The 20,167-nt window shown below is 43.7% G+C and overlaps 1 protein-coding gene across 2 annotated transcripts in view; it reads left to right on the top strand.

The window, feature by feature from the left end:
- COQ8A (coenzyme Q8A) overlaps window positions 1-20,167 on the top strand; it is a 90,689-nt gene that overhangs the window by 9,531 nt on the left and 60,991 nt on the right. The window contains exons 2-3 of one of the 2 annotated variants that reach the window (XM_073628300.1): window positions 14,520-14,724; window positions 19,367-19,747. In XM_073628300.1, the coding sequence (XP_073484401.1) occupies window positions 14,548-14,724; window positions 19,367-19,747 (558 nt within the window). In that variant the 5' untranslated portion in view covers window positions 14,520-14,547. The remainder of the gene's footprint in view (window positions 1-14,519; window positions 14,725-19,366; window positions 19,748-20,167) is intronic. The other variant, XM_073628301.1, reaches the window with a different exon arrangement.

The following is a 20,167-nucleotide window of genomic DNA, read 5'->3' as shown; positions in this document are numbered from 1 at the left end:
CCCCCCCCCCCCCCCCAACTGTGGTGAAAGGAAAGAAAACCACATAATCTATGGGCTGCTTAAAGGATAAGTTCACTTTTTAAAAAAGTAATGCACACATTTTTGCAGGTAAAAGAAAATGCATTTATTACGGCACTGCAGATTTGTCCTGTTTATGGTGGATGGGGGGAAATAAGTGATGTCCTTCATTTTAGCCCAAGGGGCTGACAAGAGAAATCGTAACGTTTGATTATATTAAAAAAAAAATGAGCTGGGTCATAGTTTACTTTTTTTTTTTTTTTTTTTTTTTTTTTTTTACATAATGTTTAGTTAAACAAGGCTGTAATCTGCTCCAGATTCTCCATCAGACTTTGCTCGGTTTGGTGAAAATCTGGTTAATAGGATTAAGAACGCTTGGGGTTTTTTAATTATTTACTATAGGGTGTTTGATCAGGAGTGAGTGCTGGCCCTGGCCATTAGATCAGAAATTTCAGTATTTTATTCATTGTGTTGTAATTAAAGGAAATGGAAAAATAGATGCCTAATACAAATGCTGCTTTTACCTATGCACTAAGTGATCTGTCACTGGGGAGACAAAAATGGACTTGGCCTTGGACCTCGTCTGCTTTTGGAGTAAAAATCTATCCAAAGTAGGGCTGAAACAACTAATCGATTATGAAATTAATCAATTACTATTTTCATTATCGACAAATCGGCCAGTAACATAATGGGGTTAAAAAAACCTAAAATGAGCCTTTTTATAGTACAAAAATCGCTACTGTAAATATTACTTTCACAGTTCTACAGTAAAAAAATAAACCCCTTACAGTAGTAATTATCTGCTTTTTTTTTTTTTTTTTTTTTTTTTTTTTTTTTTTTTGTACTATAAGGCCGGGTTCACCTGCGACTTGAAGCCAACATTCAATGAACAGGGATCCGACTTGGATCCCCGCCAATATCAGGCACTGTGTTTTGGTATGAATCTTGAGGGGGAACTCCATGCCAAATTTTAAATTAAAAAACTGGCATGGGTTCCCCCTCCCAAGAGCACACCATGTCCTTGGGTCTGGTATGGCTTTTAAGGGGAACCCCCCTACTCCGAAAAAACGGCATGGTGGTCCCCCCAAAATCCATACCAGACCCTTATCCGAGCACGCAGCCCAGCCGGTCAGGAAAAGGGGTGGAGACGAGTGGGCGACCCCCCCCCCCCCCCGCCCCCGGCCCCCTCCTGAACCGTACCAGGCCGCATGCCTTCAACATTGGGGGGTGGGCGCTTTGGGGCAGGGGGGCGCCCTGCGGCCCCCCCCACCCCGAAGTACCTTGTCCCTATGTTGATGAGGACAAGGGCCTCTTCCCGACAACCCTGACTGTTGGTTGTCGGGGTCTGTGGGCGGGGGACTTATCGGAATTCGGGAGCCCCCTTTAATAAGGGGGGTCTCCGACTTCTCGGTGCTCTCCGGTTCTTCCGCTCTCCGGTGTCTTCTGCCGGGCTCCTCCGCTGTCTTCTGCTCTTTTGCTAGTGTTGGCCCGATCTTCTCCGTCGTCGTCTTCCCTCTTCTCTTCTTCCGATGTTGACACGGCGCTTTCTCCTGCTGTAATGCCGTGTGCGCGGTGCGCAGCGACTTTTATGGGCGTGGTCACCGGGTGATGTTATCCGGTGACCCCACCGCTTATGATGTCACCGCCCCATCATTCCCCGGGCGGGGTCACCGGATGACATCAGCCGGTGACCACGCCCCATGACTATATAAGTTGTGCACGCGGCATTACAGCGGGAGAGAGCGCCGTGTCAACATCAGAAGAAGAGAAGAGGGAAGAAGACAACGGAGAAGATCGGGCCAACGCTAGCAGAAGATAACGGAGGAGCCCAGCAGAAGAGGCCAGAGAGTGCAGAGAAGTCAGAAGAGATCCCCGGAGCTGCCTAATAAATTATTTTAAAAACCTGTCTAGTGGGTTTTTTTTTTTTTTTTTTTTGTTTTTGGGACACTCACCCCCCCCCCCCCCCAGGTGAATGGGTAGGGGTATTCACATAGGGTGGAGGGTCGGGATCTGAGGGCCCCCTTATTAAAGCGGAGTTCCACCCTAAAGTGGAACTTCCGCTCATCGGATTACTCCCCCCCCCCCCCCCCCCCCCCCCGGTGTCACAATTGGCACCTTTCAGTGGGGAGGGGGGTGCAGATACCTGTATAATACGGGTATCTGCACCCACTTCCGGGTACAGCTAGCCGCAGAGTCCCCGCCCACCCCCATTGTGTTGTGGGAAATACACAGTTCCCACAACACAACGGGGACCAGTGTAGACACGCAGCGCGACTTGCGCATGCGCAGTAGGGAACCGGGCAGTGAAGCCGCAAAGCTTCACTTCTCAATTCCCTCAGTGAGAATGGCGGCGGCAGCACCCGAGGATCGAGGGACGGTTCGGCCTCTGGTGCCGACATCGCTGGACCCCGGGACAGGTTAGTGTCCTTATTTTAAGTCAGCAGCTGCAATATTTGCATATAAGGGTCTGGTATGGATTTTGGGGGTCCCCCATGCCGTTTTTTTGGCGTAGGGGGTTCCCCTTAAAATCCATATCAGACCGAAGGGCCTGGTATACTCTTGGAGGGGGAGCCCATGCCGTTTTTTTTTTTTTTTTTTTATTTAAAATTTGGCGTGGAGTTTCCCCTCAAGATCATCAGAGCACAAGTCGCATGCCAAAGTCGGATCATGCAAGACAGCGATCCGACTTTGATCCGACTTCAGTGATAGTTAATGGGCTGAAGTAGGATTAAAGTTGGACCAAAGTAGTACAGGGAGCATTTTCAAAGTCGGACCGACTTGTCGGACCAGTTAGAACGGCTCCCATAGGGAAACATTGATTTTCACATGTCATGCGACATGAGCTCCCAACGTCGGAGTGTTTGTCGCACCAGTGTAAACCCGGCCTAAAGGGCTAATTTTAGTTTTTATTAACCCCATTATGTTACGAAACATCTTAGACTTGGTTCACATCTGTGTTTTTTGGTGCTTTTTGCACTAACACACTACAGTTAATTTACATGGTTTCCTATGGGACACGTTCACATCGAGGCTTTTTTCAGCCGCTGCGTATGTGGAAAGGGTCAGGGACTTTTTTTTTTTTAATGCAAAACGGTGCTTTTTTGGTTCAATATACTTCAATGGAAAAGCTGCAGAAAAGCATGTAAAGCATGTAACTCATTTTTGAAGCAATTTTTTTTTTTTTTTTTTTTTTTTAAATCTGCCCAACAACAAATTGGCCAAAAATAATCCAAAAACACAAATCGTAGCAAAATCACGTGTGCACAAATCAAAAAGCACTGCAGAAACAGATCAAAAGCAAACTGCATAGGTGTGTACCGACCCTTATGCTGGCCACCCGGATCAATTTTCAGACGAGAATATTCATTCGAAAAATCTTTGTACATTCACTGAATGAAAGCATGTTGAAAATTTCTGTTTTTAAAATGAATGTAATTTCTGAATGAAAACCACACTTACACTGTCTGAAAATTCCTTTGACCAAGAAGTTTTCTATTACCGTATTTCCACATTTTCTGTCACTGTGGTTGAAAATGAACGTCGATTTGACCCCACTAACGATTAGAAAATTGAACGAACATTCTTCAAAATAAAAACAATCTGATTTATATAAAAAAAAAAAAAAATCCTGTGTGTGTTTTGTTTGTGTGTTTTGTTTGTGTGTTTTGTTTGTGTGTTTTGTTTGTGTGTTTTGTTCCCCCCCCCCATCGATTTTATATCCGCCCTGCGCACCAATCTGAGCATGTGCAACTTGCCCCCAAGGCTCTATCAGGAGATGGACTGGGGACAGTGGAAAGGGAGGAGGATCAGAGAAGACAGGATTAAACCTACTTTTTACACAATGCCGAGGATTACCTTCTCTCCTGCACATACTGTCTGTTAAAACAAGATAAACGGCTAAATATACACAGTTTTCCAGGCCTGAGATTAACGCAGACCTATGTGACCTGATCTTGGTCTCCTCCCCCCACCCTGTGACTGGACAGTGACAAGAGAAGCAGGACACTAATGGAATGCCAACACTGTATGTCACTCTGGTCTCTCCTCTTATCAACATGCTCATTGCCCTGCAGCACACCTGATTTGTTTGTGTCCTCCTACTCCCTCATGTTTTATGAGCCCTGCTGTATAGGGATCGAAGGAATTTGACACCAAGTGAAATACCAGTACTTGCTTTGTCTACATAAAAAAAAAAAAAGTTGCATTAATGAATACAGACAGGGCTGATAAGGGGATGCCACCTGTTCTCCTGTTGGGGGGGGGGGGGGGGTCCCCGGACAGTAGGGGGAATTGGATGTGGGACAGGGAGGGGGATCAATGCACTGGGTGACAATAACAGATTCCCTGTGCGGATCTCTGCAGCAGATGAAAATTGTTTTCTCTCCTGCCGGCTGCTGCAGGGTGAGACACACAGGATATTGTTCCTGTAATATCCCCCTCCCTTTTACACCCACATGATTCCCCCTGCTTGTTTGGTCCTTCTATACCTGGAGTTCAGACTTTGGGAGATTGGTAGTTTCTATCGGTAGCTTGTCATACAGGTGTGATCTGAGCTGTATTCAGCGCTGTGAAAGAATAGATCCGCTCTTTTGCTGACCTCTTTGCTGGGAATTGAATTGACAGTCGTGTTTAGCTGTGAAATTCCAGACCGGATTCTGTTTTTTTCCACTCCTCTAGACTCAGTGGATTTAAGCACTAATGATTCTATTTTTAAGCTGTGTTAATTAAGGGCTTAATTAGGGCATTTTCTGCTTTTATATAAATAGATGACATATATTTACTTTTGCTAATGATTTTGCCCTGTTTTTAAAAAAAATAGCTTAATGATGTAAATTTTAAATATAAAATGAGAGAGAGAGATTTTTTTTGGGGGGGGTTAAAGGGTAACTCCATCTCTTGTGCTTGCTCTGCAAAAGGATAATTTTTACTATTTTTCTCCCCCCAGATTTGGGCTTTACGGACGGTTCACAACAGGATCGCACAGGAATGCGGTCTGTGCTCCTGTGCGATTCCTGAGTATTCCTCTGCAGTGTGACTTGACAACCCATTTATTTGAATAGGCTGCAAATTGCACCAGAAGACTGTGATGGTCACTCCGGAACCTTCACCTTTTTTCTGCTGTAACCACTGGAGGGTCCACTTGTGCTCATTGTCATGCGGAGAGTTCAAGAGCGTCTCATGTGCAGCTTTCATGCAGAAGAATGCAAATTGTCTGCCAGTAATTTCTGATAACATGCATTCATCTTGCCATCAATTTTCACAAGATTCCCTGTGTCTTTTTAAAGCTCACACACTCCCAAAACATCAGTGAGCCACCACCATGCTTCATGCGGTGGGGGGATGGTAATCTTGTCGCTATAGGCCTGTTGCCCCCTCGCCAAACCTAGTGCTTGTGACCATAAAGCTCTATTTTGGTCTTGTAATAGCAGGTTAGTGTGCCAGAAGCTGTGAGGCATGTCAAAGTTATCAGGCATACTGTAACTGGTCTTTTTGTGGCAGTGGCGCAGTAAAGGCTTCTTTCTGGCAACTTGACCATGTAGCTCATTTGTGTTCAAGTATTGTCATTGTGCTCCTTGAAACGGCCACACCATCATTTTGCAGAGCAGCCTGTATTTCTCCTGAGGTTATCTGTGGGTTTTTCTTTGTATCTCAAACCGTTGTTCTGGCAGTTGTGGCTGCAATCTTTCTTTGTGTACCTGACCTTGGCTTGGTATCAAGAGATCCCCAAATTTTCCACTTAAGTGATTTGAACGGTACTTTCACAAAAGAAAACTTAAATACTTGAGCGCTAAAACTGTGGGTCATACCTTCAAAGTTAGATGTGTAATAATATAACCAAACCCAGTGCAGCTGGTAAAAAACATATGGAGATGTGGTATGGAAAAGAACCATTGATGAACAGCGCTCAATGTGTTGATATCAGGACAATGAAATGGTCATTATGGCTATAAAATAAAAGCAATGGTTTTTATTTCTTCAATAAACAAAATGTTGATTTAAAAAGATGGTAAAAAATGAATTTAGCCTACAATACCACTAAGAGGTCCCACAGGCATTGAGTTAACATCATCCAGAGTACCAGACTATAGAGCATGGGGGGGTGCCACCAATGTCCCTGCTGTCCAGAATGGAAACTTGGTCCGGAAGGAAGAGGGCCAGAGGCAGAGGTGCGGGCTGGTGTGGAGAGGGATGATGCTGCGGACCGTTTGATGGTGTTTGGTCACTGGGAGCCTGCAGGAGACCGAAGATGCTGCCCAATAAGTGCTGATCATGTGGGAAGGATCAGATGGCCAAACAACCGGACCCGGAACCAGGAGAGCCAAGTTGTGGAAAAGACGGGTGGATCTGGATGATGGGCGGTGTTAGCCGAAAGTGCGGAGAGGGTGAAGACCCAGGAACCAGCGTGGAACGCAAGCTCGTCTGTTACCCTGACGACGTGCTTCGTGCGCATGTGCTTTGTCATGGTCCCTATGACGCTGTCCATCAATAGTTCATTTGAACCTATTCAAGGCTTTGGATAGCTCTTTATATCCTTTTCCATCTTTATAAAGTGCTATTACCTTGTTTTGCAGGTCTTTTGACAGTTCTTTTCTGCTCCCCATTTTTCGGTATCTAGCCTGCTTAGTGCATCCACAAGAGAACTAACAAACTCATTGACTAGTCATACACAGACACTAACTGGAGTTTAAAAAGCCACAGATGTGGAAAATTAAAGAGGAGCTCCCGGCTCCTTCAGAAAAATAGGTCAGCAGCTGCAAATACTTTAGCTGCTGACTTTTAATATTAGGCATGTACCTGTCCAAAAAATGTAGTGTCCTCGCCGGAGCCAATTTTTCAATTGGCTACCAGGTGCTGCAGCTGCCATCTAGACTCAGGGAAACGGACAGTGAAGCCTTGTGGCTTCACAGCCGGTCTCCTACTGTGCATGCATGAAGCACGCTGCACTTTGTGAATTAATCCGCTAAGGGGGGTGGGGGGGGGGGGGGGGCAGGAGGGGCCAAACTTCTGGCTCAGTTTGTGGCTGCGAACTGAGCCGGGGGTGAGAGTGGGTACCCGTCAAAATCAGGTACCCACCCCCCCTCAAAAGGTGCTGGAGGGGGGAGGAGACAGAAAAGTGGAGCTTTCCCTTTTGGGTGGAGCTGTGCTTTAACCTTTGTGTTTCTGTACCAAGGCCAAACATTCCAGGGTATGGAAATTTTTGATCAGGACCATTTGTGCCGGTTCACACTAGTGCCATGCTAGACATCGCATGTGATTTGCATTGCTGTGCGGATCACATGCGATGTCTGTGCGATGCGATTTCAGCCATACAAACTGTCTGAAAGTGCATTCACATACCAAAAAGGTGCTGGACCCTTTTTTGTTTCGGTCTGCACTGGAACCGAATCGTATGGGTGTTCACACCTATGCCATCCGATTCTTGCACCATTTCACAGTTCACACCGCGATCTGGGGGTGTCATTAACTTTACATTGACACCCAAAGCAGTTTGCAGATCTCCGAGGGAACCACTTTGCGATTTCTGGTGCGATACGGCACTGAATCGCAGGGTTTCCTGCATTGCACTAGTGTGAACCTTGGGATGATTTCTGTTATGATTGAAAAAGGAGCCAACAACTAATATAATAATTCTAATAGGCTTCATATGATCATGAACCTTGAATAAAAGCCAGTTTTCTTGGCATGATCAGTCAGATTTTCAATATCAGTGGCAAAATTTCACGATTTCTGCCACCGGCGTGCACGCTTTTGAGCAAAACTATAGACAAAATACTGAGCAAAATGGAAGCTCGTTGGGGTTTACATTAATTTTAAGATTTGTACTGAAACCTGCAAACCCTTTTAGGGGGTACAAGGCAGACACAGGAACTTCTGGGAAAAGATTTGGGGTGCAAGAAATAAAAAAATGTAAAGATCAGAATTTCAGTGATGGGATTGCAGTGATGCAAGTTTGTCTGTCTGGATGATTAATGTTGAAGCATTTTGTGACTCCAGCCGTCTGCTCCTCACACGTTGGTTGTGATTAGTACCTTGTGTGATACTCGGCACGTTCCCTCTAGTGACTTCATACCATTTCTACTCTCCTCCTGGAAATCCCTTCAATATTCTGGTTTGTACATGTGGCCAGACTGCGGGGAGAAGCGGCTCCAAGCTCTGTAAGTCTTTACTTTTAGGGGAAACTGCTGTTATTATGGCGTTTAGGTCATCCGTACAATTCATTGTTTCTGGGGATAAGGAATTGGGACTTAAAGGGAAACTCTAGTGCACTAATTAACAGGGAGACGGCTTGGGGGTATTGGAACTAAATGGTAGTACTGTGGAATTCTTTGCATTGAATTGGTAATTAAAGTGGAGAAATGGTCTTTGTATCGCAAGGGAATGTAATATTGTCAGTAGCTGGACCCATGTTCCATGACTCCTGTACAACAACAGAAAATACAAGTTGTAGTGATCTTGGGTATCTGTGATTTGCTGTTTGTATTTAATAGAAGTGATAAAAACCCTTTAAGACCCTTTTCACACTGGGGCGCTTTTCAGGCGCTTTAGCGTTAAAAAAGAAAAAGCGCCTGTAGGAAGGCCTCATCTGCAATCCCAGTGTAAAAGCCAGAGTGCTTTCACATTGGGGCTCAAAAAAAGTCCTGCAAGCAGCTTCTTTGCAGCGCTTTCATGTTTTTGCCACCGGGCTGGGTGCGCCGATGGCCCGAGCCCTGAAACACCTGAAAAACGCCCGAAAAAACGCCTGAAAAACGCCCCAGTGTGAAAGGAGTCTCAAGTGGCGCTTTACCAGCGTTTTTCGGGCGCTGGCAGTGTGAAAGGGCTCGGGCTTTCACATTGGGATTGCAGATGAGGCTTCTTTCGGGTGCTTTTTTTTTTTTTTTTTTTTTTATCGCTAAAGCACCTGAAAAATGCCCCAGTGTGAAAGGGGTCTAACTGCTTTGTTTCTAGTTCTTCAGATTTAAATGAAAAAACAGCTTTTTGAAGTTATTTTTGTACTCAATAGGACTGGTGATAATGATTTTGACAGTAGTAGCTATACGGACATATTGGGCAGCCCTTTGTATTTAAAAAAAAAAAAATGAATTGTAATCTGCTTATAGTTTGCTCCTTTTTAGTTCCTCCGATCCCCTCAACATACTGAAATTTTAGAAATAAAACCTTGTCAAAAACCAGTCATCACTGGATCTCTGTTCTTCTCTATGCAATGCAGGAAGATCATAACTAGTGGGGGTGCTGGCAGGGTACAGTGTGCCCTCCGCTCTGATGCAAGCAATGGGCTGGCTTCCGCAAATGTGAAAATACCTTGGTGGGTGGATCTCAGTCTGGAGGAGGGGGTGTTTCTTGGCCAATGGCGTTTGCATGCAGACCACTCTAGGCAATGCTGAGCCTCCATGGTTGAAAGAACTGAAATCTAATAAAAGGGGTGGGCCTTTTATAGTCAGTCTGAGGACCAAAGGACTAGATTTGATGTGCTGCATCTTCTAATGCACACTGTAATAAGCTCACAGAGTGCAGTGTGATGAAAGCAGAGAAGGCAATTTTAGAACCAGTGACATAGTGTTTTTTTTTTTTTTTTTTTTTTTTACATTGGACCTGCCATTTTTTTTTCCTTTCAACTGTTGCCTTTTTCATGATTGTATTTGGAGGCACTCCTGTCCTCAGGACTCACTGAGACCCCATTCACACAGGGGCAACACGACTTGCAGGTCGCCTCAGCGAGGCGACTTGCAAAACGACTTCTGCATAGAAGTCTATGCAAGTCGCCCCAAGTCGCCACCGAAGACGTACAGGAACCTTTTTCTAAGTCGGAGCGACTTGCGTCGCTCCCCTTAGAAAGGCTCCATAGTACAGAACGGGAGGCGACTTGTCAGGCGACTAGGTCGCCTGACAAGTCGTCCCTGTGTGAATGGGGTCTAACAGGCCAGGTGTGCAAGATAACGGAAATACATCACAGGTGATCTCATTTGCTGCTCAGTGATTGCAGTATTCTAGTCTGCATCTCCCCAAGGTAATACTTAAAATCTGGCCTGTTAGTGGGCCCTGAGGACAGGATTTGAGAACCATTGCATTAAGGTGAAAAACCTTCTGTGCTGCAGCCCCCCCCCCCGTTTCTCACCTGAGCCTGATCCTGCCTTGTGCACAAGTGCAGCGGCTCCAGCTGCTGTATCGCTCCTCATTGGACAGATTGATAGCAGTAGAAATCATTGGCTTCCGGTAGGGGCATGGAGCGCCAGCCGGGGACCCCAGAAGAAGAGGATAGGGGTGCTCTGTGCAAAATGATTGCACAGAGCAGGTAAGTATAGGCATGATTGTTCTTTCTTTTTAAAAATATTTACAACCGCTTTAAGGGAAGAGTGATGGTGTCTGTGCAGGGGGTGCCCTTTGTGACCCAGTGATACTTGCCAACACTTTTCCCCATTGCTTGTTTGCTGCCCCGGTCAGCGAAAGTACCTATTGCTTCTGGATATGGAGGAGCATGCAACTTTCTCTTGTATGACAGCATTTGGGGTATAGTACATCAATCCCAGGCCCTGAGGGGCGCTCCCCCTAGCATTGGGGTCAGTTATGAGGGTTGAGTGAGTTTCTTTGCACAGACAATGTCACTCTGCCCTGAATCAGTGATTCTGGGCGGAATCTCTCTGTAAAGCCCAATTTTCAGCATTTTTATGCAGTATTACTCAACTGTTACTCAATTTGTGTTCTTGGTGTGACACTAAGGGTGGGGTAGAGTGACTTTATCAATGGAGACCATTATCTGAAGCTGCACGTTTGTTTTCTACTTTTATGAACTGCTGTGTTTTTCAGGCTTGTTGATAATACGTTCGTTCAGAGTTGAACGCATCTTGGGAACCAGGTCCTCTATGTGCCTAAAAATTACAGATGGCATGTTTTTTTTTTTTTTTTTTTCTTTTTAATTTGATATCCTATTTTGCAATTGACATTTTTACTGGCTACTAACTATGCTGGTCTCTGGGTTCCCTAAAAGGGGTGGGGGAAACTTTACCAAGAAACACTTGTCTGCCATTACTCTTCATTCTGTAATGCTGGTTGTCTGTCTCCCTCAATCACCCTTTTGGTTCAATGTTTGGGGTAGGGACCCTAAGCAAACATACAGATGAGGGCTTCTGAATTTGTTAGGACTTTTCTAATGGCCGGTACACACGATCCGAAAATCGGACGCAAAATACCGCTTTTGATGCGATCGTACGATAATCGGATCGTTAGTGCAGAGCTTTCAATAGTCTATCATGGCAATTCATCTGATATTATTCGATCGGACAAGCACGAAAATTTTCCTCGTACGATTTTCGTTTAGTCAGTACAGTTGTCGTCCGAAAATACAAATACATTACAACACATGACATCACTTCTGATTTTTTTTTTTTTTTTTTTTTTCTGTTGTATGAGAATTTATGTGACTTTAGTAACTTATTCAATTTCTACTTGCAAATATCAAGCAAAAAAAGTCGGACGATCTGTCCAATTTTCGGATCATGTGTACAGGGCCATAAGGCTTGTTCTACTTTAGTAAATCAGCCAGGGAAAGATCAGCAGTGGCAGCCCCCATGATTCTTTTAGGAATGGCTTACAGTTTTCGATGCAGCGAGAAGTACATTTTCTATTACATTCTGTGTCCCTGGCTGGCAGATAAATGATGCCGGGACTCTTAGACAAATTGTCAAAAAATGCGGATAAGAGTGACCAAAAACTGTTTCAAGTAAACTAAACTCGGTCTCTGAAATCTAGAGATGCACCGAAATTTCCCAATCGGCATTTTGTCTATAATGGCACCGAAATCTCACGCAACTTTACCACCAAATATTTTACTGTGCTTATGGTGTTCTTCATAGGTCATGTGACTCAAACAGCATCAAAAACGTAACATGGGCGCGTTAATGCATTTTTGGTGCGGGTTGTGTTTTTTTTTTTTTTTTTTTTTTTTTTTTTTTTTTTTTAATTTACCCAAAATGCAGCAAGCAGCATTTTTAATACCACAATGGAAGTGCAATGGAACAGTATGAAGACAGTCATAGAATTTTTAAAGGGATACATTTTTTTATTTTTTTTATTTTGAGCTTTATTTGCACTAAAGGCCGACAAATTCATAGTCGCCTAAATTTAATTATATTAACTACTTGCCAAACGCCCGCTGTCGTAGGATGGCACTTGTGCATGAATCGCTGTAGCTGTACGGCGGGCGCTTTAAGGAGTATAGGCGTCCGCCCCCCCCCCCCCCCGCTAGCGGCCGAGAGAGGGTTAAAACCACCGCAAAGCGCTGCTGCTATAGCCGCGCTGCCCCGTTGATTTCAATGGGCAGGTATGGTTTAGGAGCGGTGTCTTAGGAGCAGCGATCTGTCTCCTCCCCCAGTCAGTACCACCCCCCACAGTTAGAAACACACTGAGGGAACACACGTGACCCCTAATGTTAACCCCTTCCCTGCCAGTGACATTTATACAGTAATCAGTGGCTATTTTTTTTTTTTTTTTTTTTTAGCTCTGATCGCTGTATAATTGTCACTGGTCCCAAAATAGTGTCAAGTTGGGCCGTAACAACTAATCGATTAAGAAATTAATCGATTATGAAAATAGTAATCGATTAATCGACCAGTAACATAATGGGGTTAAACTCAAATTAGCCCTTTAGAGTACAAAAAGAGCAAATCGCTACTGTAAATATTACTTTCACTGTTGCACAGTTCAAAAATGAACCCCTTACAGTATCGTAGTCTTTTTGTACTATAAAGAGCAAATTTTTTTTTTTTTTTTTTTTTTTTTTTTTTTTCTTTTGTTCATTTAACATTCACATTCATGCTTTTTTTTCAGCTGCTGCTGTTCAATATACTTCAGTGGAGAAGCTGCAGAAAAGCATGTAATGCATTTTTTCAGCAATTTTTTTTTTTTTTTTTTTTTTTAATCTGCCCAACAACAAATTGGCCAAAAAAAGGCATTTAATAAAAGTAAAAAATGCAAATCGCAGCAAAATCACGTGTGCAAAAAATCAAAACGCACAGGAAAAAGCACTGCAGAAACAGATTAAAAGTAAACTGCATAGGTGTTTACCGAGCCTTATGCTGGCCACATGGGTCAATTTTCAGACGAGAATATTCATACTAAAAATCTTTGTACGTTCGCTGAATGAAAGAATGTTTGAAATGTTCACTTGCTTTTAACATTCTGTTTTAAAACAAATATAATTTCTGTTATATATATATATTTATTAATGTGTGTGTATGTATGTATGTGTGTGTGTATGTATATGTATATATATATATATATATATATATATATATATGTATATATATATATATATATATATATATATATATATATATATATATATATATATATATATTTAATGTATATATGTAATTTTTTTTTTTTTTTTTTTAACTGTCATTTTTGGTTTCAGTTTTCGGCCACGTGCAATCCTGCCTTTTCGGTACCAAAATTTCCATTTGGTGCACCTCCTACTAAAATCTCATCAAACCTTTCCCATGTTAATGGAAGTTTTTTCAATCCTATTTAAATCTGCATCTTTCATCAGCTTACCCCTGTTGATCCTGCCATGAAGGGCAGGCAATTTTTTGTTATAGGTTGACACTTGTCTCCCAGTTGTTCCCCTGCGTTGCCATACTGTGACACCCTAGTGTAGGCCGGTGGCTGGGCTAACGCACATTGTTCAGACAAGTTTCACTGTTCTCACTATCAAGAAACTGGTCTAGAACAATGGTGTGCAGCAGACGCAGGTGTGCGCATGTAGACAGGAAGTGGCAGAAAGAGGTTGGAGGAGATCAGCGGTAGAGAAATGATAAAATTCCGAAAGGTGAAATCGACAGTTTGTGGAATTAAAAAATAAAACTAAAGTGATGGCAGCTGTTAATTACAGTGGTTGAGGACAATAATTTCCTAGTTGGGGTTTAGATCTACTTTAAATACATGCTGCTGTGTGTGATACAAGGTAAGTAACCTCTTTATGCTCGGTACACACGATCCGATTATCTGATGAATGATCGTCCTCCCCCCCTTTTTTTATTTTTTATTTTTTGCATGCCAATCTCACGTCAAATCTGATGAGTTTACTAAAGTCATGAAAATTCCCGTACGATAGCATAAAAATTTGGAAATGTCATGTGTTTTAATGTATTTGTATTGCATTTTCGAACGATAGGTGTACTGAAAATCGTACGATCTGGCATCGTACGAAAAAAATTTCCGTGCATGTCCGATAGAATAATATCGGATGAACTGTTCTGATCGGCTCTCGAAAGCTCTGTACTAACGTTCCGATTATTGTACGATTGATTCGAATGCGGCATTTTTAGTACGTTTTTCGGATCGTGTGTACGGGGCATGAGACATTAACGCCCCAACCAGCACTGGTAAATATCATTAAAATGGTTCATAAACTTGCCTTCATATAGAAACAGAACAAAACATTTTGTTTTCCCCAAAACGTTTGTAACAGGTTTTTTTTTTTTTTTTTTTTTCCTTTCTCCTTTCAGCAGGTGTGGGAAGTAGCAAGCAGCCATCATGGCGGGAGATGCAGTCAAGCTAATGCGAGGCCTGGCTAAGCTCAGTAAAGCCATACTGGAAGTACAGACCGGGCAGCTGAGGCAAGCAGCGATAGGCAAAGATGTTGCCAACGTGGCCAGAAGCTGGCAGGTGGCTGCAGAGGAGCGTTTCAGTGCCGCTATGGGTAGAGTGCAGGTGAGTTCTGTTTTTTTTGGGCTTCGGCTAATTAAAGTGTAACTCCAGCCAAATTTGTTTCCCAGTTTTGAAAAGCATGAAAATTGGACCCGTCCTTCTTTCTTCTTTTTTCTTCCTCTTTCCATTTAATCAATACCTGTTTTGATGATGGTTGTCATTTAGAAGTCTTCCTTGTTTTCCAAATTTTAAAGCCTTTTCCTGATCGGTCTTCAGGACAGGAGGTACAACAAAATGTCCCTGATTTCAGCAGAGCTATAGGCGAACGTCCACTTTCGTTAAAGTGATTGTAAAAGTTTGCTTTTTTTTTCTAAAATAATAAACCTGTTATACTTACCTGCTCCATGCAAGGGTTTTGCAGAGAGAGGCCCTGATCCTTCTCTTCTGGGGTGCCCTGCCAGCGCTCCTGGCTCCCCCCTTCATTGGGTGCCTCCACGGAAAGTCGCTTTCCCTGGGGACACCCATGCGTGTGCGCCCCTGAGTCCCGCTACCTCCTCCATTGACACAGCAGTACTCGGCCCCGCTCCCATGTCACTGGATTTGATTGACAGCAGCAGGAGCTAATAGCTAGTTGAGAGAAGACGGTGCCTGCAGCCGCTTGGCTTGTGGACATCGCTGGATCAGATCGGGCTTGGGTAAGAAAAAGGGGGACTCTGGGGGCAGCTGCAGCAAAGAAGATTTTTTACCTTTATGCATAGAATGCATTAAGGTGGAAAACTTGAGACTTTACAATCACTTTAAACCAAAAACAAACCATTGCAAATGCCTTTTATCTTTTGTTGGGGGCAGTCGTAGGACTTTCTCTTCAGGCTCTGTGCTGCGGGGGAGAAGACTACTCCCTTGAATGGGCAGTTATTGTGACAGTGACTCCTACTTGTGATGTCCCAGGCTGACTACAGGGATACAGGCACAGCTTGCACAGGTACAGCATCCCCTATGTCCCTGGGAGGAGGCAAAAAAAATGCAACCTGACCATGCCAGCACAAAATCTGCTTCTGTGGAACAAATGGGAAAGGGGTGTCTCTGAAAGGTACTGGCAGAATCTTCAGGTGTTTACTGAGCCTTATACTCTAAAGCGTAACTCCACGTTTGTCGAGGGAAAAAAAAAAAAACATTGCTCCTCTGGGTGATCTAAGTACATTTCAAGGATTATAACAACCTTTTGTTTCAGATTCCTACCTTTTTTGTTCTGTTGAAATCCCTGTATGTTCCTCTGTGCCTCTGTGATGAGTGGGTCTAATGGGAGTGGTTTCATAATTATCTCTCAGCTGTGCACCTGCAGGGCACTAATGAGGAAATCTGCAGGGTCTGCATCCCTTTAGATGTGTTCCTATTGGGAGTATCACACCAAAAAGGACAATTTTGTTGCAGGGGATGCCTGAAATCTGATTGTATCTTAGTGCAGACTTCTGGGAAAATTTGGTGAACCAATCACACAAGCAGGAAATTATGTTTCTGGGGAGTGGTCTGTACACACTGTACAGAACAACTCCAGGTAGCCATATTATTACACTGCACTGACAAAGTTACAGCGGCTGCAGATTGAAAAGGAAAGATAATTTTTAATAACATTTAATTACAATATGACTTATGTTGCAATTGTATACGCTATATTTCTTTTATTTACTTTTTTTTTTTTTTTTCCCCACGAAAGTGGAGTTACCCTTTAAATAAAACCTCAGTATGTGGTAATGCTGAGGGACAAAGGGAAAGTAGTCCGAAAATGTTATAATTAAAAGAAGTATGGGATATATATATATAATATTTTTAATCCAAGAATCATACTTGCCTAGCTGGATATAGCATCTTTCCCCCGCTGGCTCTAAGACTTAGAACCAAACAATCAAACACTGCCGATCGCTCAGTTTTCAAAGCTCCCTGGGCAGAGAGCTGGTGACTGCCAGTCACCGGCTCTCTGCTCCCTCCATGCTCACTGGAGCGCTGGGCTGTGGAGGGGTTGGGAGCAGCCGGCCCAGCCTCTTAACGGATCGCTTTGCCTGTCCAGGCTTGTGGGCGGATCCCGACCATATGGTTGGGATCTTTCCCAAGCCTGGATCGGCTCTGTGACGTCAGCCGACAGCGGCTTCAGCCTGCTGTCTGCTGAAAACTGGTCACATGAATGCAAAACAATCTGTACTCCTGTGATCCACAGGAGAAGCACAGCCAAACGAGCTTTGGCTGTACCTCTCCTTTAAGGTTATTATACTCCAGGTCTTGGGCTGAACGAAAAAAAAAAAACTGAAGAGCACAGGAGGAGCTGCTGTATTAACAATCTGATGCTCTCTCCTGCTGTGCTATTGTGTTCTGACAGGGGGGGCCCCCCCCATAAACGCACACCGGTCCGCCATTGGCTAAGAGTGCTGATCAGGTTCCAATTAGCAGACCTTTTTCAGGTCATGCCTCTTCGACACAAGCCAGCTGAATGCTCGGCTTCTGTTTGACTGGCCGCTGCACACATGGGTCAAATGCCAGCCGGCTTCTATTGACCTGGCTGATGCCGCCCGACATTCTGCCCATGTGTACAGCCCTTAGGGAGGAAGTGTAGATGGAAAAGAGAAGGGGTCTGAGGACATAACCTTGGGGGACCCCTACAGAAAGAAGTAGAGAGGAGGTACACTGTGATAGGTAGGAGGAGAACCAGGAAAGAGCAAAATTTGCAAGGGAATGGAGTATTTAGAGGAGGAATGGGTGGTCAACCACAACAGAAAGGTCTAATAGTGTAGGTATGGAGTATTCATATGAAGATGTTGCAGTCTTCATGGAATCTACAGTTTGGGACAGCAGCTACATCATATTTAGGTGATTTTTAAAGCAGGCATTTCGGAAAAACTATGACTGCTTTTGTGATCCATTTAGGCATTGTCTGTTATTGAGCCTATAAATAAAACCTTAATTGTGCGCATGCTTTTATCTCTTTGAAAATGTTAACACCCCCCACCCCCCCTTATAAATCGTGAACAGAACACTGTATTCCAGCCAAAAGCTTTTCTATGCACCCTGTGCTCATTTTCTCATGGCCACTGATCTCTCAGTACAACCACTCTGAGAACAGATAAAAGCAGCCTTTTGTAATTAATGTTAAAGTGAACTTGAGCCGTACAAACATTTATAAGGTGCCTGCACTTACATTTAGAGCTCATGCACTTGGACATTTGTGTCCAGTGCACATGGATCATATTGACTATGCCCGCTTAGGGCTGACCTGTAAATATCAACAGTATGTAGCCAGCTATGCTGCTAATTACACACAATTGGTTTTTACATCTCGCCCTGAAAAAGTAATTAATTCATGTTCTGGCTCAACTGCAGCTGATTCTGAATGACTAGAGGCAGAGGGTCCATATATGCATGTAACCATTAGTATAAATGTACATTGTAAAAAAAAAAAAAAAAAGTGTGCAGGACAGTGTTGACACATTTTATTAAAAGTATGAGATTTGTGAAAAAAAAAAAAAACTTCCCTAGGTGGATGCAGCATCAGTCTGATTCTTCATCTGTCCCCCCGCCGGCTCCAGACAGAACAGAGCAATCGAACAACACTGCTCGCTCAGCTCCTTCATCTTCAGGTTGCAGACAGTTGGCTGTGGGGAGAGGTGGCTGGAGTGGATGGCTCAGTCTCCCAGCGGCTTGTTGAGAGGCTGAACCAGCTGCCGGTCAAAGCATCTGGGTGTATCCTGACCATATTTCAGAGCCTAGATCGGCCCACAACAGGCTTTAGCTTACTGTCTGCTGAAAACTGGTCACAGGAGTGCAGAACAAACGGCACTGCTGTGGTCCATAGAAGTACAGCCAAAAAAGCTTTGGCTATACTTCGTTTAAAGCAGAAGTAAAGTGCTGTTTTTTTTTTTTTTTTGTTTTTTTTTGTTTATGCTTTTTACTTTTGCAGGTCAGAAAAAAAAACAATGTGCTAGTATGCATGCTAGCACATTGTTAAACTTATCTGCAACTTAAGCCCTCTTTGTCCCACTGGAGGCTGTATCCATCTTCACCTGTCTTCCTTTCAGGTCCACGGTCTCCGTCTATGTGACTGGCCAGAGCCGTGTGACGCTGCACAGGGTTCTGATGGGGAAAAAAAACGGGTAGCCGTTCCTTCAGAGCCCATGCACCAATGATGTAAGCGGCTGCATATACAGTAAATATCTCCTAGACGTGTGCCATTTAGGAGATATTTACAGTACCTAAAGGTAAGCCTATAATAAGGCTTACCTATAGGTACAAATAATACGCAGAAGTGTACGTCCTCAAGTTTTTTTGGTTTGTGCAGCTACCCGCTCTGGCAACAATTAATTTGGCACTTAGAGAGGTGTCCGATGCCTGCAGCTTGCTGTGTTTTTTTTTTTTTTTTCTGCTAAATGTGTCATGTAGTGACATAAGGGTCGGAGGATTGAAACCACAGCTAAAGGTGGGGTGCACAGACAGTACTGTATGTAATTGCAAGCCAGTGACTGGATAGGAAATGAATGTGAAGGACCAGCATAATTGCACCATTCCCTCTTGATGTGTTGTCAGCCATGCAGCCAATGCATGAACTACATCCTCTTGTTGAAGGTGTCAGTGTAACCTAACCCCTAGGTCCAGATTTCGCCCATGGTTATGTTATGACCTTGTAGATTTTGACATTTGGGTATTTATATTTTTTTTCTAGGAAGTTGGCGGGCAGCAGGAGAACCTGGCTGTGGAGGACATTGACAGTTTTTCAGGACCGACCTCTGAGATTGCTGGCATGGAGTACTCCCCTTCGTCCGGCCACACTCATGGAATCCAGCATACAGAGGCCCAGTCCAATCAGGACGTCTACAGTAGCCAGGGCCAAGACACCTATTCCTTCCGACCAGACCCCACCTCCAAAATGGACAATGGAACTGTGTTTGGAAATCTCAGGGACACTGCAGGACCTTTTACAGCCACTGGACAGAAAAGAGGCTTTCACCAGGACCACACTTCTGTCAGTGGGCTGACCGCAGAGGACATTGATAAAGCCAGGGAGTCAAAGTCCACTCCAGAACAGAAGCCCTACAAACAAATGGTATGTCTTGCGTGTTTATGTATTTACTAATGTTTGTTGGGGGGACGTGTTGGGAACTGGGGGGGGGGGGGGACCCCGGAGTTCAACTTTAAGATTTGTTGGCAAAAGTTAGGTTCACTAAATTTTCTTGCTCTGTAGATGTTGTAAACACCACTTTGCAGGCTACTGTAATATTGAAAAAAAAAAAGTCAGACTTATTTGAAAACGCTTTTTCTTTTTTATTATTCATTCTGGGTCACTGTAGCCCTTGGGATACATGCAGTCTACTCTGGAGAAACACTGACATAGTTACTAGTCGGTAGAACCACTTTTTTTGTCTCTGCATCAGGTTGTTAAAAATGGAGAACCTTTAACAGCTGGGAAAGACATACACGCAGGATATTTATGTCATGAAAAAAGTCATATTGTAAAAAAAAATTA

This window comes from Aquarana catesbeiana, linkage group LG04 (assembly GCF_042186555.1).
Source record: "Aquarana catesbeiana isolate 2022-GZ linkage group LG04, ASM4218655v1, whole genome shotgun sequence".
In the NCBI taxonomy this organism is placed as follows: domain Eukaryota; kingdom Metazoa; phylum Chordata; class Amphibia; order Anura; family Ranidae; genus Aquarana; species Aquarana catesbeiana.
This window is presented reverse-complemented; position numbering and strand designations above follow the sequence as displayed.